The sequence below is a fragment of the Penicillium expansum genome, assembly GCF_000769745.1.
Source record: "Penicillium expansum strain MD-8 chromosome Unknown contig277, whole genome shotgun sequence".
In the NCBI taxonomy this organism is placed as follows: Eukaryota; Fungi; Ascomycota; class Eurotiomycetes; order Eurotiales; family Aspergillaceae; genus Penicillium; species Penicillium expansum.
In genome coordinates, this window is record NW_015971414.1 from 119,581 (window position 1) to 133,207 (window position 13,627).

General features: G+C 49.0%; 4 protein-coding genes across 4 annotated transcripts; 1 reads left to right on the forward strand and 3 right to left on the reverse strand.

The window, feature by feature from the left end:
- Nucleotides 1–199: 199 nt before the first annotated feature.
- PEX2_084220 (DNA-(apurinic or apyrimidinic site) lyase APN1) lies at nt 200–1,960 on the reverse strand (the record flags this gene model as incomplete). Its single annotated transcript, XM_016745692.1, has 5 exons — nt 200–1,049; nt 1,099–1,233; nt 1,292–1,411; nt 1,473–1,509; nt 1,570–1,960. The coding sequence occupies 5 exons, from the start codon at nt 1,958–1,960 to the stop codon at nt 200–202; spliced, it is 1,533 nt and encodes a 510-aa protein (XP_016595424.1).
- A 440-nt stretch (nt 1,961–2,400) lies between these two features.
- Nucleotides 2,401–6,214, forward strand: PEX2_084230 (putative checkpoint protein kinase (SldA); the record flags this gene model as incomplete). Its single annotated transcript, XM_016745693.1, has 3 exons — nt 2,401–3,390; nt 3,496–3,928; nt 3,987–6,214. The coding sequence occupies 3 exons, from the start codon at nt 2,401–2,403 to the stop codon at nt 6,212–6,214; spliced, it is 3,651 nt and encodes a 1,216-aa protein (XP_016595425.1).
- A 1,931-nt stretch (nt 6,215–8,145) lies between these two features.
- Nucleotides 8,146–10,119, reverse strand: PEX2_084240 (uncharacterized protein; the record flags this gene model as incomplete). The annotated part of the gene is made up of 1 exon (XM_016745694.1): nt 8,146–10,119. The coding sequence occupies one exon, from the start codon at nt 10,117–10,119 to the stop codon at nt 8,146–8,148; it is 1,974 nt and encodes a 657-aa protein (XP_016595426.1).
- Nucleotides 10,120–12,163: 2,044 nt separating this feature from the next.
- On the reverse strand, nt 12,164–13,244 carry PEX2_084250 (cytochrome P450; the record flags this gene model as incomplete). The annotated part of the gene is made up of 2 exons (XM_016745695.1): nt 12,164–12,600; nt 12,671–13,244. The coding sequence occupies 2 exons, from the start codon at nt 13,242–13,244 to the stop codon at nt 12,164–12,166; spliced, it is 1,011 nt and encodes a 336-aa protein (XP_016595427.1).
- Between the last annotated feature and the right edge of the window lie 383 nt (nt 13,245–13,627).

The following is a 13,627-nucleotide window of genomic DNA, read 5'->3' on the forward strand; positions in this document are numbered from 1 at the left end:
TCCTACTTTCAACCGCTATATAAAAGTTATATATCTTTGTTGATTTGTATTTTGCGAGCCGTCAGGTGTTGTATTGATTTTGTTCTTCGTTATCATTTAGCCTGAAGAATGATGTAGAAAGTACACAGAAACCTAGCAAGAATTCCCCATCGCATTGTCAAACCTATATCTGCTCTGAGCTTAAAGAAGAAATTAACGTCTACTCCTTCGCAGCGCCGCCCTTCATCATGTCCATAAGACTCTTCTGTCCCTTGGCCTTTCCTTGTCCCTTCGCTTTCTTTTTCTCATCCGCCTCAAGCTTACGCTCATACTGATCCTGATGTTTCGCGCGCTCCGCACGACCCTCCTCCGAAAGGCGAGCCTCCAGAGCCCGGAACTCTTCGCCTTCGGGGTCCATCCCAATTAGCGACTCAAGAAGTTTGATCTCACCCGCCCATACACCCGGATCGGGAACAGCAGCTGCACCCGCACCAGCAGGTCTCTTGGGTCCCTTCTTTGGCTGTTTCTTCTTCCCAGACTCGCTCTCACTGTTATCAGCTGTGTCGTCTCCGGTGGCTACATTCTGTCCGGGGACACGGTCAATAGGCGTCTCAAGGACCATAGGCAGCCCTTCAAATCGCGGCTCGTTCATGACGTTGTGAAACGCGCGTAGGCCGAGGAACCCCGTGCCGATATTGGCGTGCAGGTCGCGCTTGCTTCCCCGCGGTGCCTTTGAATCATTGAGATGCAGAGCTCGGAGGAACTTGATTCCAATTAGATCGTCGAATTCGTCGAGGAAGGCTTTGAATCCCGCTGGGGATGTGAGATCGTAGCCGGCTGCAAAGCTGTGGCAGGTGTCGACGCAGATACCAATGCGGGAGTGGTGCTCTTTCGGGATTAGAGCTAGCAAGTCGCGGAATTCGGACAGTGCGCCACCAATTGTGTTGCCATGGCCGCACATTGTTTCCAGGACGGGAACTACGGTCGTCGTTTCGGTGATGGCCTGAACTAACATCTCTGCTAGGCGGGAAAGTGCTTCGGGGAGAGGTGTCTGATTGGTACTTCCGGGGCTTGGGGATATTAGTATGGGCCAAGATGGTTGCCAGATAGTCGACTCACTGGAAGTTGTAAAGTGTAATTCCAAGTGCCTCGCACCGGCGGAGATCATCCAGGAAGGAGGTATATGCTTGCTTAGATTTGGCTTTATCATCTTGGGCCAGATTGACAAGATATGAGCCATGAGGGAGAACGTGTCTAGGCAGTCGTAGGTGTTAGTGATCCATTTAGGTCTAATTAGATGAGGGATATTCACTTGGCTGCGTCATAACCCTTTTCTGCGCAAAGTTTACGGAATTGATCGCGATGATCGTTCTGGAGAGCTGGGTTTTCCCATTTGCGTTGTGACTTCAAGAACAAGGCAAATGCATTTCCTCTAATTGTAAGATTAGTATCAATTTCAAACTTGGATGTACTTGCAAGACCTTCGAACTTACCCAATATTCTCGCTATTATGTATGGAATTAAAAACACCTGCTCGATAAGCAATGGGTTATTATCAAATTGAGACAATGAGGTGCTGCGAACACTGACCTTTTGCAGCACTGACGTGAGCGCCGACGAACATACGCAGACCCTTAGTCCGCGGAGCCAACGGCATACTCTCAAGTTCTTGATCTTTCTTAGACTTTCTCACCTTTGTAGGTTTGGCGCCTTCGTTGGACTCCTTTTTGACTGGAGCCTTCTTCACTGGAGCCTTCTTTTTATTCTCCTTGGCAGTATCAACAAGAGGTTTCTCGTCAGCCTCTTTTTTCACTGCAGGAGTAAATTTTTCGGCCTCTGACTCTGAGGCTTCTGGAGAAGAGAGTTCTTTCAAATTCGTAGTGGATTTCTGTCGTTTGGATCGTCTGGGTGGCGAGAGCTCAGATGTTCCATTGCTGAGGTTTCGTTTATGGCTGACCTTGGATCCAGAGTCTTCGCACATTGGCGAGTCGGATTCTTGACAACACATAGCACTGAAAGTGTCACAGTGTAGAACCTCTTGAGCTAAGTGGGTAACCCTGATCGAACGCCAGAAGAAGTTGATATTGCCAAGCCTTGGAGATCAAGATGGGGCCCTACACACTCTGCAGACTCACAATAGCCGAAATAAAGATGAAATCCGTGGTCATGAAACAGACCTTGTAGAATAGCTTAACTTAAGTATTCTATGCTCCGATGCTGTCAGTAGAGTAGGAATCCAAGGAAGAAGTACCGACCACGTGACTGTCTCCCTGGCAACAGTCATGTGATGTTTATCGATAACCAAAGAATCTCCTTGCAGCCCCGCCAGAGTTATTACTTGCCCTGGCCTTTTTGAACTTTTGGTCTTCGACGGAATCTGGGATCTGTGTGGTCTCATCTCAATCTGCCCTTGTCGCTAACATGGCAGCCTCTGATGAATTGGTCGATTTCGATATCATCGAAGCACAGAAGGAAAACGTCCAATCACTACCCGGTGGCCGATCAGCCAGAGAACTCGCCCGGATATTTTCAGCCGGCAGCAACGGCGACAAGATCCCCTCGCCATCGCCAAATGGCACCAGAACTATCAATGATGCTATGCGCCAAGAATTCGAAAGTGAATTGCAGTCGATAGGAGAATCGGACGATCCGCTCGATGTTTATGACCGTTATGTCAAATGGACCCTGAACGCGTATCCGTCCGCACAAGCAACCGCAGAATCCGGTCTTCTTCCCTTATTGGAACGGGCAACAAAGTCATTCCTTTCATCATCACACTACAGAAACGATCCTCGGTATCTACGATTGTGGCTTCATTATGTTCGACTCTTCTCCGATGCCCCGCGCGAAACATTTGCATTCCTTGCGCGTCATCAAATCGGTGAAAGTCTGGCTCTTTTCTATGAGGAATTTGCCGGCTGGCTAGAGGGTGCTGGTCGATGGTCACAAGCCGATGAGGTATACAGGCTCGGTATGGACCGTGAGGCGCGACCAGTCGAGAGATTGGGACGGAAGTACAGCGAGTTTCAATTCCGATACGACCAGCGTCCACAAGATACTGGGCCCTCGTCACCTGCTTTGCCGACTGTCCGTCCCGCGCTGGCCGCCAAGATGAACCCGTTCGCGCCATCAGATACCTCTGCTGACCTACAAGCTTCACGGCCCCCGCCCCAGACAGGCGGTGCCGCAAAAACCAAGTCCGGAAAGCCTAAAATGGCTATCTTCTCAGACGCTGACTCTGCTGCGCCGGGCCCTGCAACTGGTGGATCGACAAAGGGATGGGAAAGCATTGGATCGATGCGGGACCGCAAGAAGGAGAACGAAGTGGAGGCAAAGCCATGGGCAGGAGAAACATTGAAGGTTGGGAAGAAAGCAGCGCCAACACAAAAGATGGCCATCTTCCGGGACGAGGTGAGTTTTCATTCCAGCTGCCCTTTCCCTCTTCAGACCTCCACATATTTACGATCACAGGACTAATTGCTGGCATGAACCTATGGTGTTTTATTATGTATTCAGTCCAATCCAGATCTTCCTTCCAAAAAACCAATGCCACCCAAACAAGTACCCGAACATCACGTAAGGGAAGCGATTAACCCGCGGACTGGCCGACGCGAACGTGTATTTGTCGACCTGGAATCCGTATACCCCGACCGCACCAACCCTGAACATGAGATGAGTTTCGAAGAGCTCAGGGCCATCAAGCGTGGTTGGATGGACAGGAATTGGCAGCAACAAAAAGAGCCCTTGCAACAGATCTCTGGGAACGCAGGAAGTACCGAGTCCCTGCTGGGGAAATCTCATTCACCAGGGGAATTGCCGGAGCATCTAGGCCAAAATCTCACCACAGCTAGTCACGTTCAATCTCAATATGAAGACGAAGTCCATGGAAGAAAACCTGGCAAAGCGAGTTACACCAAGATCAAAGGGGAAACAACACAAACGCAAACAGGTGAGGGGTATCAGTTTTCTATTCTTCTAGCAGGTTAAACTCACACACACCTGTGCAGTCAAAATGAAGTTTGACTCCCCGTCCAATAACAAAAAGGTGCGGCGAAAGAGCACTCGGGAACCGACAATGACCATGCACACTCGTGCAGCGACGGATGAGATCTATAGCATTTTCAATCAGCCATTGAAGGCAGAGACCGAGCAAGATGCAGATAGCTTCTGCGGCAGCGATTACGAAGATGACGACTGCGCCAGTGGTGGAGATAGTGCAGGTACGGGGCACATATCAGCGGCCTCGAGCGACTTCGGAGACGAGGAGACCCAAACGTTCGACAAATCTTATGATGACACCGACTATGCCAACACTACACGAGCTGAGAGCGTCGATGGCGATGGCAGCGATTGGACAGAGTTCAACCCAGATCGTGATATTCCGGACCTTGAAAATGCTGAAGTCACCTCACATTCTGTGGTTAGTGATGGAGCAGAAGGTAGCTCAACACATGGAACACCGGAGAGGAAAGGATTCATACCGGAAATGCCCGAGGACTATGCGCCTCCATGGGGGACCTACCGTGACCCTGCGATCATGGCCCAGAACCGCCTTCCCTTTATGACACCTATTGTGGAGCGAACGGAATCCATTCCTTCTTTAACGGCCGCTCGAAATAGCATCTATAACGCTAAAACGCCTTCGAAGCCTCGATCACCAGCTGGTAACCTTTTTCTTTCCAGTCCACTGGGAACAAATACGCCATACCAAGGAGATCACACTGTTGCGTCTACAGCCGATGTACCATTCAGTCCCATGGCCTTCAAGGCCCTCGCACCCAAGTTCCGGAGACGGGAACCGATAATCAGGGATGCGCAGTGCAATCCGACTGACAAGGGCATTCGCAACACGATTCTCAATTCCCTGGAAAGGCCACTTGCGACGTACACGGGTTATCACGGTCATGTCGAAGATAGCAACTATGCTTCTATGATTCAGAAATTCGTCAAAACTAACACCAGGCGTTCAAAGAGTGGCGGGAATGAGGCATTTGACACACCTATCCTCGAATTTCCAGGAGCGGAACGGAGCTACATTATAAGACGTGAGCTAGGAGCTGGTGCATATGCCCCCGTCTATCTCGCCGAGAGTGTCGACAGTCTTGAATCCTACGACTCCGACTCTGACGATAGCACAAGCCCTAATGAAAAAACTTCCCAACTGAGAAAGTCGAACGCCTATGATACTCCCCGGTTCCCCTTTGAAGCAGTCAAGGTCGAAAATGGACCATCAAGCGCGTGGGAGTTTTACATGATTCGCACAGCATATAGCCGCCTACGACAATCTACGGATCATTCTCGCGCTACCGATAGCATTGTTCGCGCACACGAATTGCATGTCCATCAACGTGAAAGCTTCCTAGTCGAGGATTATCGAGGACAAGGGACTATACTTGATCTTGTCAACATTGTTCGAAATGAAGCCATCAACTCCAATCATACTTCTGAAGGCGGTCTCGAGGAGGTCCTAGCAATGTTCTTCTCCGTCGAGCTATTCCGCACCGTGGAAGCGCTTCACGCCCACGGCATCCTCCACGGTGACATCAAAGCCGACAACTGCCTCGTCCGTCTAGACGACCACAATCCCAACCAACCACTCTCCAAGGCCCTCTCCCTGCTAGACCTTGGTACAGAAGAAACGGCTTTCGATCCCCGCGAAAGCGTCCACTACTCCCCAAGCGGCTCCCATGGCTGGCAAGAAAAGGGCCTAGCCCTGATCGACTTCGGCCGCGGCATCGACATGCAAGCCTTCTCGCCAGTCGTGCAATTCATCGCCGATTGGGAAACCGGTACCCACGAGTGCAACGAGATCCGTGAGATGCGCCCCTGGACCCACCACATCGATTTGTACGGTATTGCCGGCGTAATCCACGTCCTGTTATTCGGCAAATATGTCGAATCAACTGCCATTGACAGCAGCGACGGTAACCCATCATCCCGCACGTATCGCATCCGCGAGTCTCTGAAACGATACTGGGACCGTGAACTCTGGACTGGCGTCTTCGACCTCTTGCTGAACCCCGGCGCCGAGCGCTGGCAGCGCATCGAACGCGAGAACGGAGTCGATGCGGGTCCGTCCTCCGCGCCTATTCTGCCTGTCTTGCATTCCATGCGGCATGTTCGTCGCGGCATGGAGGAGTGGCTCCTTGCAAATGCTGAGAAGAAGGGTCTTGCTCTTCAGATTCGGAAGATTGAGGTTCTCCTTACTGAGCGGAAGAAGAAATTGGAGAAGTAATTGTTCCTTTAGATCTGCTTCTTGTGTTGAATTGCCTCATTGCAGATATCTTTATAACTTATACCCCCATTATCTTGCCATGTTACCTGTTGCTTGTTATTTTCATTGTCGTTTATTATTGTTTGTTGATATGCTTGTCTGATTTGTAGATAATATCTGATATTGATTCTTCATTGTATTAAGAACAGCTATTTATTGACTATTCAAGTATCTTGTGTTCTTCTTGCTCGCTTCTGTTAAAAATGACCACAAGTAATGTATTGTATCATTTGTTGGACTGGCCTGAAGTATAAAAAGGGAAAACGGACGAAACAAGAGCTTACTTACCTAGCTGGAATGGGACCCAAGCCTGATCAAGCCTGACATAAGAGAGCATGCACAATTCGTAGCGTGTGTTCCAAGACCGAGGAATATAGGGGGAGCTATCCGCTGCCAAAGATGGAAGTGCAGCCCTTTGCGAGAATTAGGGGATATGCTCAAGCACCCCAGTACGAAGTTATCAGGAAATCGGTGACCTACAACCGAAAAAAGGATGAAAATGGTAAAAATGATATTTCAATTGGCGGATCAGTTTGATCAAACAAAGCCATGGCTCTAAAAGATCAACTCTCGCAGGAGAACGATAAATCAGAAGAAGAATAGATAAAACGGCCAAACTCTCACAAGCTCCAGAGGAAGATCACAAAGATCCAGCAAAAAAATGGTCTGAAAAAACAAAAAAGACAGACATCCATACGCCATGAGACGCAGAAGAGGCAAGAAAAAGACCGGAGAAAAAGACACGCGATTATCCGGATGCAAACCCAATAAGGCTCGCCACAAGGGGAATCATGGAGCGCGAGCTGAATCAAATCGAGAATCAAAAGCATAGGGTAAATCGTGGATCACCAATCAAGAAGGGGAAATATCCAGGGAAATCAGCTTCAAGATTGAGATCATGAGATGCAAATTAAGAAGAAATGGGGATCGCTGGCAAAAGAAAACCAAACACCTCGCTTGCGTATCAGGGATGTCGTTGGTCAACTGCAATATTCATGCGCGTTCGTTTCGTTTCAGTTCGTCTATGTACTTGCATATGTATCGTTGCACATTCGCTTTTGAGGGGGGGGTGCGTTGCCATCTATGTCGACTGACAAGGGTCAACATAGAGGCAGGGAGTCGTTTCCATGTGTGACGGGTAATTCGAAAGGCGACCATTATCAAGTCGAGTCGCATCTCCAGTATGACATGGTGGGAAAGGTATGTTGCACCATGTATGGGATGCAGGGGATGAATGACTAGACAAAGTCTGAGAAAAGAAGATAAAAGAAAATATGTAAGGAGCGTGGGTCGCATAAATAGCGAATGGTTGCTGATTGCTGACAGCAAATATGGGGTTTCAGGGTGTTTTGAACTTTTTTTGGGCTTTTGACTTATTTTGTTCGAGGTTAAAGCCCCGTTGGAAGAAAAGGAAATGAGGTTGTGAATGAATGAATGATGAAACAGTGCTGATTTCACCGAGTAAAAAAGTACGAAACATAGCCACACACATAAGGTGACTGTTGTTACAAGACCAACGAGGTGAATGTTCGTAGGCAGGTAACCAACAGCCAGATGTCCATGTACTGTGTGCGGGTTTCGACCGAATGGAAAGTGGAAAGACCCATCACTGTTTTTTTTGGTTTTTTTTTTTTTGGTTTGTTCTTTTTGGTCGTTAAGGGGTTCAGTGTTGCGATTTTGAAGGTTGAGCGTGAAGAAAACGTTCAAACGTATCGTTACAGTCGTGGATGGTGTTGCTGTCGTAAAAAGGCTGGAAATGCAAGGGTCGTATCAGGGCCCTGTCGGTATCTCGTTCAAGTCATAATGCAAAGGGGATAAAATCTCGCAAAGAAATCGACGCCACGATGAAACGGATACTTGGAAATTCGACAGCAAAAAAAGAAGGCTGCAACTTAGTTGCGCGTGAAAGGCATATTCAATATTTGCCGGCGGATGCGCTCGGCATCAGAAAGGCCGTCCTCAGAGGCATTGTATGGCAAAGTACCCGGAGCTTTATCATGTACTTGAGCCGGAGAAACCTGCATGGGAGAAGTGTTGTCGTCAGGTCCGACATATGAAGGGCCAGCGCTCGAGAATGGATCAGATAGTGCAGGTGCCTGTCGAATGAGTCGCTTCGGAGCTTCGCGACGCTTGTGTCCTCCTTCGACCCGGAAAGGTGAGCCGAGGCGTTTAATGTTGTCACCAAGGTCCAACAATGGATTCATAGGGGGTTTCAGAATAGGTGTGGTGTCCTCGGGCTCAAGTGGACCTGAATTGAGGGATGAGGGGGGAGAGAACAACTGGTCCATATCTCTGGGATTGACAGCGCTAGTGGTAGCTCCACGATTGCGAATGCGGACCCGACCATGGCCCATGTCTTGGAACTTGTTGTCACGAACATAGTCCTCCAAGCGACGTTCCACTTCTTGGTCGGAAGGATTCTTCTGCTCCCTGGAAACGCTCGCGAATACATCGTCGGTATCGGGCAAAGACCGATCGAAGTATGTGTTGCGTCGGGCACGATAACCCGGCGCATGGACGGTCCCACGTCGAGTATTAGGATCATGGACCTGGCGGTTTGCTCCACCGGGGCCCCAAGTGCTGTACACGAATGGAGACCCCAAACGGGGGATGCTAGGAGCAGATTCCACACGAAGATGCTGGCTAGGAGTCTTGGCCACTGGTGGCTCGACATGAGCAGGCACGGGATTGTTAAACCAGTCCGTGGTCAACGGCAAGTCTTGTGTAACCTGAGAAAGTGGAGTCGGTTCGGAGGAGGTGACAAGAGAAACGCCGAGGTCACGAGTAGTGTAGGCCGAGTTATCGGCGAAGTCTTTAACGCGGGTGTCGGTAGGAGGACCGAACATCTCCGTGACAGGCTCGGGGGTGCGAGACTGCATGATGCGCTGATAGTGGGGAGAGATTGAGAATTTACGTCGACATAGCATCTTGAGACGTCGTCGAGTCTTGGAGTCAGACTTGGGCCAGGCCGGTTGCGACTCTTCTTCCATAGCCTTGGGTGTAGAAATTTCAATGGGATCAACAGACTTCATCGAGACAGATTCAACGATGCGACTGCTCTTTTGCCACCATGTCTTTTTGGCGCGTCGCGCAACACGCGAGGTGACTCCCAAAGGGGGAATACTGCCAGGGGTCATCTTGAATGGAGTCATAGTAGGGTCCTGAAGGTAAATTTGATAGGTATTCCATAAGTGGGTATCCATCTCACGAGTCCAGGACTTCTTGGACACTTTGATATTGACCGACTGCTTCTGAGGTCGCGAAGGCGACTCAATCTCAGGTTCTTTGGACATTTCCAAAGGAAAGTACGAGTCAAACAAATCGCTCTCGACACTGGTGAAACTTCCTACAGATGGTCGCGATGCGAACGTTTCAATTGATTCAATTGAAGAATTTGACAAAGTCGAGCAAACGGAGTCTGGGCGCTTGATGTTGTTTGGGCCGGGTGTCTGGTCCCACGATGGCCACGGGTTTCCAGTGTCGCAAGAATCGAAAGACGTGCCGCAGATCTGCGCTGGTGGCGTCTTAAAATCCATTCGCGCGCGAGGGGGCGCAAGATATCCCTCATCGTTGGCGAAATCACGGAATGAAGGCGCCTCGAAGTCGGTAGTCGATTGGGGTACTTCAATGGAAGGCAGGGGAACATCGGAGCCGTGGAATTGGAACATATCCATGTCCATGCGAGCGCAGACATTGGTACCAGCACGAGCCCGAACTCTAGGTAGACGGCCGCTAGAGATTGAGTGACGAGGTGGTGGAGGTACATTCATAGTGGTGCGAGGCCGCTCGGGGGTCTTGGGTTCATTGTCGCCGAGGGAGAAGGTAAAGTTCTTCGGGAGAGTACGCGAAAGTTGACGTTGAGCCATATTGGCAATCTTGCGGTTTTGCGAACCGCAGAATGTGGGTCAATGCGACTTCTAGGAGGAACTCGAGGACGTGTCGGAGTTGAGAGAGTAGATGAGTACGGCGCGCGACTTCGAGTCGAAGCGCGCAGCGTCGCGTCAATGTCGTGAATCGTGAAGAGAAAAAAAAGAAAAATGCAGCAAGAGATGCAGGAGTATGTGAAAATAGAAGGGCAAAAAAAAAAACCGAGGTCTCGGTGTGCGTGATGTGCTTCCTGAGGAATGCGGCGACTTGAAATCGGGGATCACCAGATCACATCTGCGGCTCCATCCCGAGTAGTTAGGGAATGAAGGATTTCGTCATTACCCGGAAAAAAAAATAACACACAAAAGAAAAGCAGGTCTCCTCAAACGGGAGAAGGGTGCGAGAAAATATCTCGCGATAATGGAAAAAAGGGTTGGTAGAGAGAGAGAAGAGAGAGAAGAAGGAGAATGATGGGGGAGGATTGGGCGTAGGGTGAGGCGGGAGTGGTGGGGAGTACCTGGTACCTGTAGTCCCCGTGGTGAACTGCCTACTGAACTTGGTACCCGGTACTTCTTGGACTCGAATTCCTCTTCTTCAATGGCCCACTGTGAAAATCTTATGCGTTGTTACTTGAAAAAATCAAATATTACTTTGTACGAAGTATAGTCAATTGAATTCTCATTTTCTTCTTGTTGTTTTTGTTTAGATTTTCTCGAGTCTTGCCTATATAGAATGACTGTGGACACATCTCTGGGCCTTGCTTAATGCATGCACAGTGGACAAATAATTTTAATCACAGGGTTTTGAAGAAGAACCACCTTGGGAGGTAAGGACAGCTTGAGCAAATCATCAGTGCTGTTTTTGACTCTATGGTTTGAAGGTATTAATGTACTGTGTACTCCGTAAGCTGTACAGAGTAAGCTGTGCTTCGTACTCCATATGTGTCTTGTAGACCTTATAAATGAGGGGGCTGGTGTTTGGGATCAGGTACCATGTACGGAGTACTCGGAGTACTCCGTATGGTAGATCGGTTCTCCATCTTCAAGACATTGTCTCCAGCCGTTCACCTCCATAGCTGCAAGGGCTTGTACAGAACAGAACGGAGAACGGCCAGCCTGCGTAGAGAAGTGCAGCTGATGGTTATCTGCACTGATATTCTTCAGCTCATTTTTCCTTTTTTTTTCCCTTTTTTATCAAACTTCCAATCAGATTTGGAGTGGCTCGGGCCTCGAAAAGTAAAAAGTCCTTTCATAGTGAATTGGTTTGTTGCGTCCAAAGAAACCCGGGAAAACCAGCTTGGTACGGGTACCTGGGTGTACCGTAGATCAGCGGTCACATTTTCTCATTGTGCGGTCTGGATCTCTGGATCCCTGGAGCCCGAGCTACCCAACGAGACAAGGCCAAACCAATATAACCCCATTGGGACGGGTGGAGGCGCGGTTGGAGAAGCTTCACGTTCATCTTTCTCCACCGACGCGCGACGCGTCCAAGACACGTGTTGAAAAATTACAAAAATTACCGTATAGTTACTGTATAGTTACTGGTCACGTGATGTGTTTCCATTCAAACCCTAAAAGCGACCTGACTTCCTTTATACAAACATCCGATCATCCGATTACTACGGAGTATATGTGTGACCTATGCACAGTTGGATATTCTGCATTGAAATCGATGGTTTTCCATGAACTCTCTTCAGATATCCATTCTCAACAGATTTGCAGAGTACATAGTAAGCTCTCATCTCGCTTACAATGAATAGCCACAGTATACCCGCAGAACTGTGGGCCAGATGCCAATCAACTCCACTTTCGAGGAATCGAGCCTAATGTTGTACCTACGGAGTACAAAGTATGTACCTCGAAGACTTGGACTTAGTCTTTTTCAAATGACTCGATCGTATTCAAATAGGTCACTCGATAAAATCCAACTTGTCCCCCAGCTTGTAAGTGACATCATTTCCATGGTTGAAATAGACAAAACCTAGCGATGTCCAATATGTATAGAACAAAAAGTGGGGGGAAAGGTGCTGCTTAGATCCATCCCCTATTCTCCTAGGAAGCCTAGGTCAACCTCCGACTCACGCGATTGGAACAGAATCTGAATCCGTGGGTCGGTGATAGACTCGACACCGTTTTCAATGTTTGGAGGTCGACCGCCGCTCTGCAGTTTCCAATCGTACTTCAGAAGCAAATGAAGAAGCATGATCTTTGTTTCATTGGCAGCGAAGAACCGGCCAGGGCAGGCGTGAACACCATGACCGAAGACAAAGTGCTCGCTTGTCGTCGCGACGAACTGATGCTTGTGTTCATTGCCAGGCTGCAGGCGTTTGTTGTAAAACCGGTAACCGTCATACGTAGCAGCATTAGGGTAAATACTGTCATCTTCCAATATTTTTGTAGAGACAAACATATTGGCACCCTTGGGAATTACAGTTCCATCGGAGAGCACAATTTGCTTGAGTGCGAGCCGGTTCATGGAGGCTGTTGTGGAGTGTCAACAAGCTATACTTTCACGAAAAGAAAAGTGAAGGAAGGAAGGCGGATGACTTACTCAATGAGAGTGGATTAATACGCTGCGATTCCTTCATCACACTGTCCATCAACTTCAGCTTGAGCAAACTAGTCTTCTTCAGAACTCCATCCTCGGCAGCAACCGCACAAATCTCATCACGCAGCGGCTGGATATACTCCGGATATGCCGCGAGGTCATACATGACGTTGGTCAACAAGTTCGACGTGGTATGAATGGCTGCCAGCGCCAATCCAACCTGAGCACAAGACTGATCAAATGTCAAGTTATTCTGGGCTTCGGCGGTCTCACGATACCAGTCCATAGCATCAGGACCACGAGATAGATCATCTGCGGGGAGCTTGCCCGCACGAATCAACGCCCGCCTGTCTATCTCGCGGCTAATTATGGAGCGAGCCATTTCCAAGTGCGTGCGTAGCTTTTGAGTAGAAGGCAGGAACCAGTGTACAACTGGATGTAGAATGGATGGCCATTCTCGTAGATCTCGCATAGCCACAAAAGCATCGATGGCATAGTTCACGGAAACATCAATCCACTCATCATCGTGGGAGATGGTCTCTCCGACAAATATCAAAGAGGAGAGGCGGGCTACCATGTACGGGATCTTATGCGCGAGGTGGTGGGGTTTCCATTCTAGGCACCAAGAGAGGAAGCGTTAGTGAGAGGGTTCAATGCAAATGGGGTGTGCTTTAGAATACCATCGGTGGGGGGCAAGTGTTCCTTTAATATCGCGCTTGACTCCTTTGAAAGCCGAAGTGAAATGGATCCTGTTTGAATGGGAAAGATACGTCAATTATATCACTCGGGTGAAATATATAAAGACCTCCATACCAAGCGCCTGGGTCAAACTAGTCCGCACGATCTCCACAGTAGCCTTCAACGCAGTGCCATTATGAAATGGTTCAAACCCAGGAATGCGATCATCAAAAAATGTCTATTGGCAAGTTAGCCGTGGTCACCGGTTATTTCCGATCTATG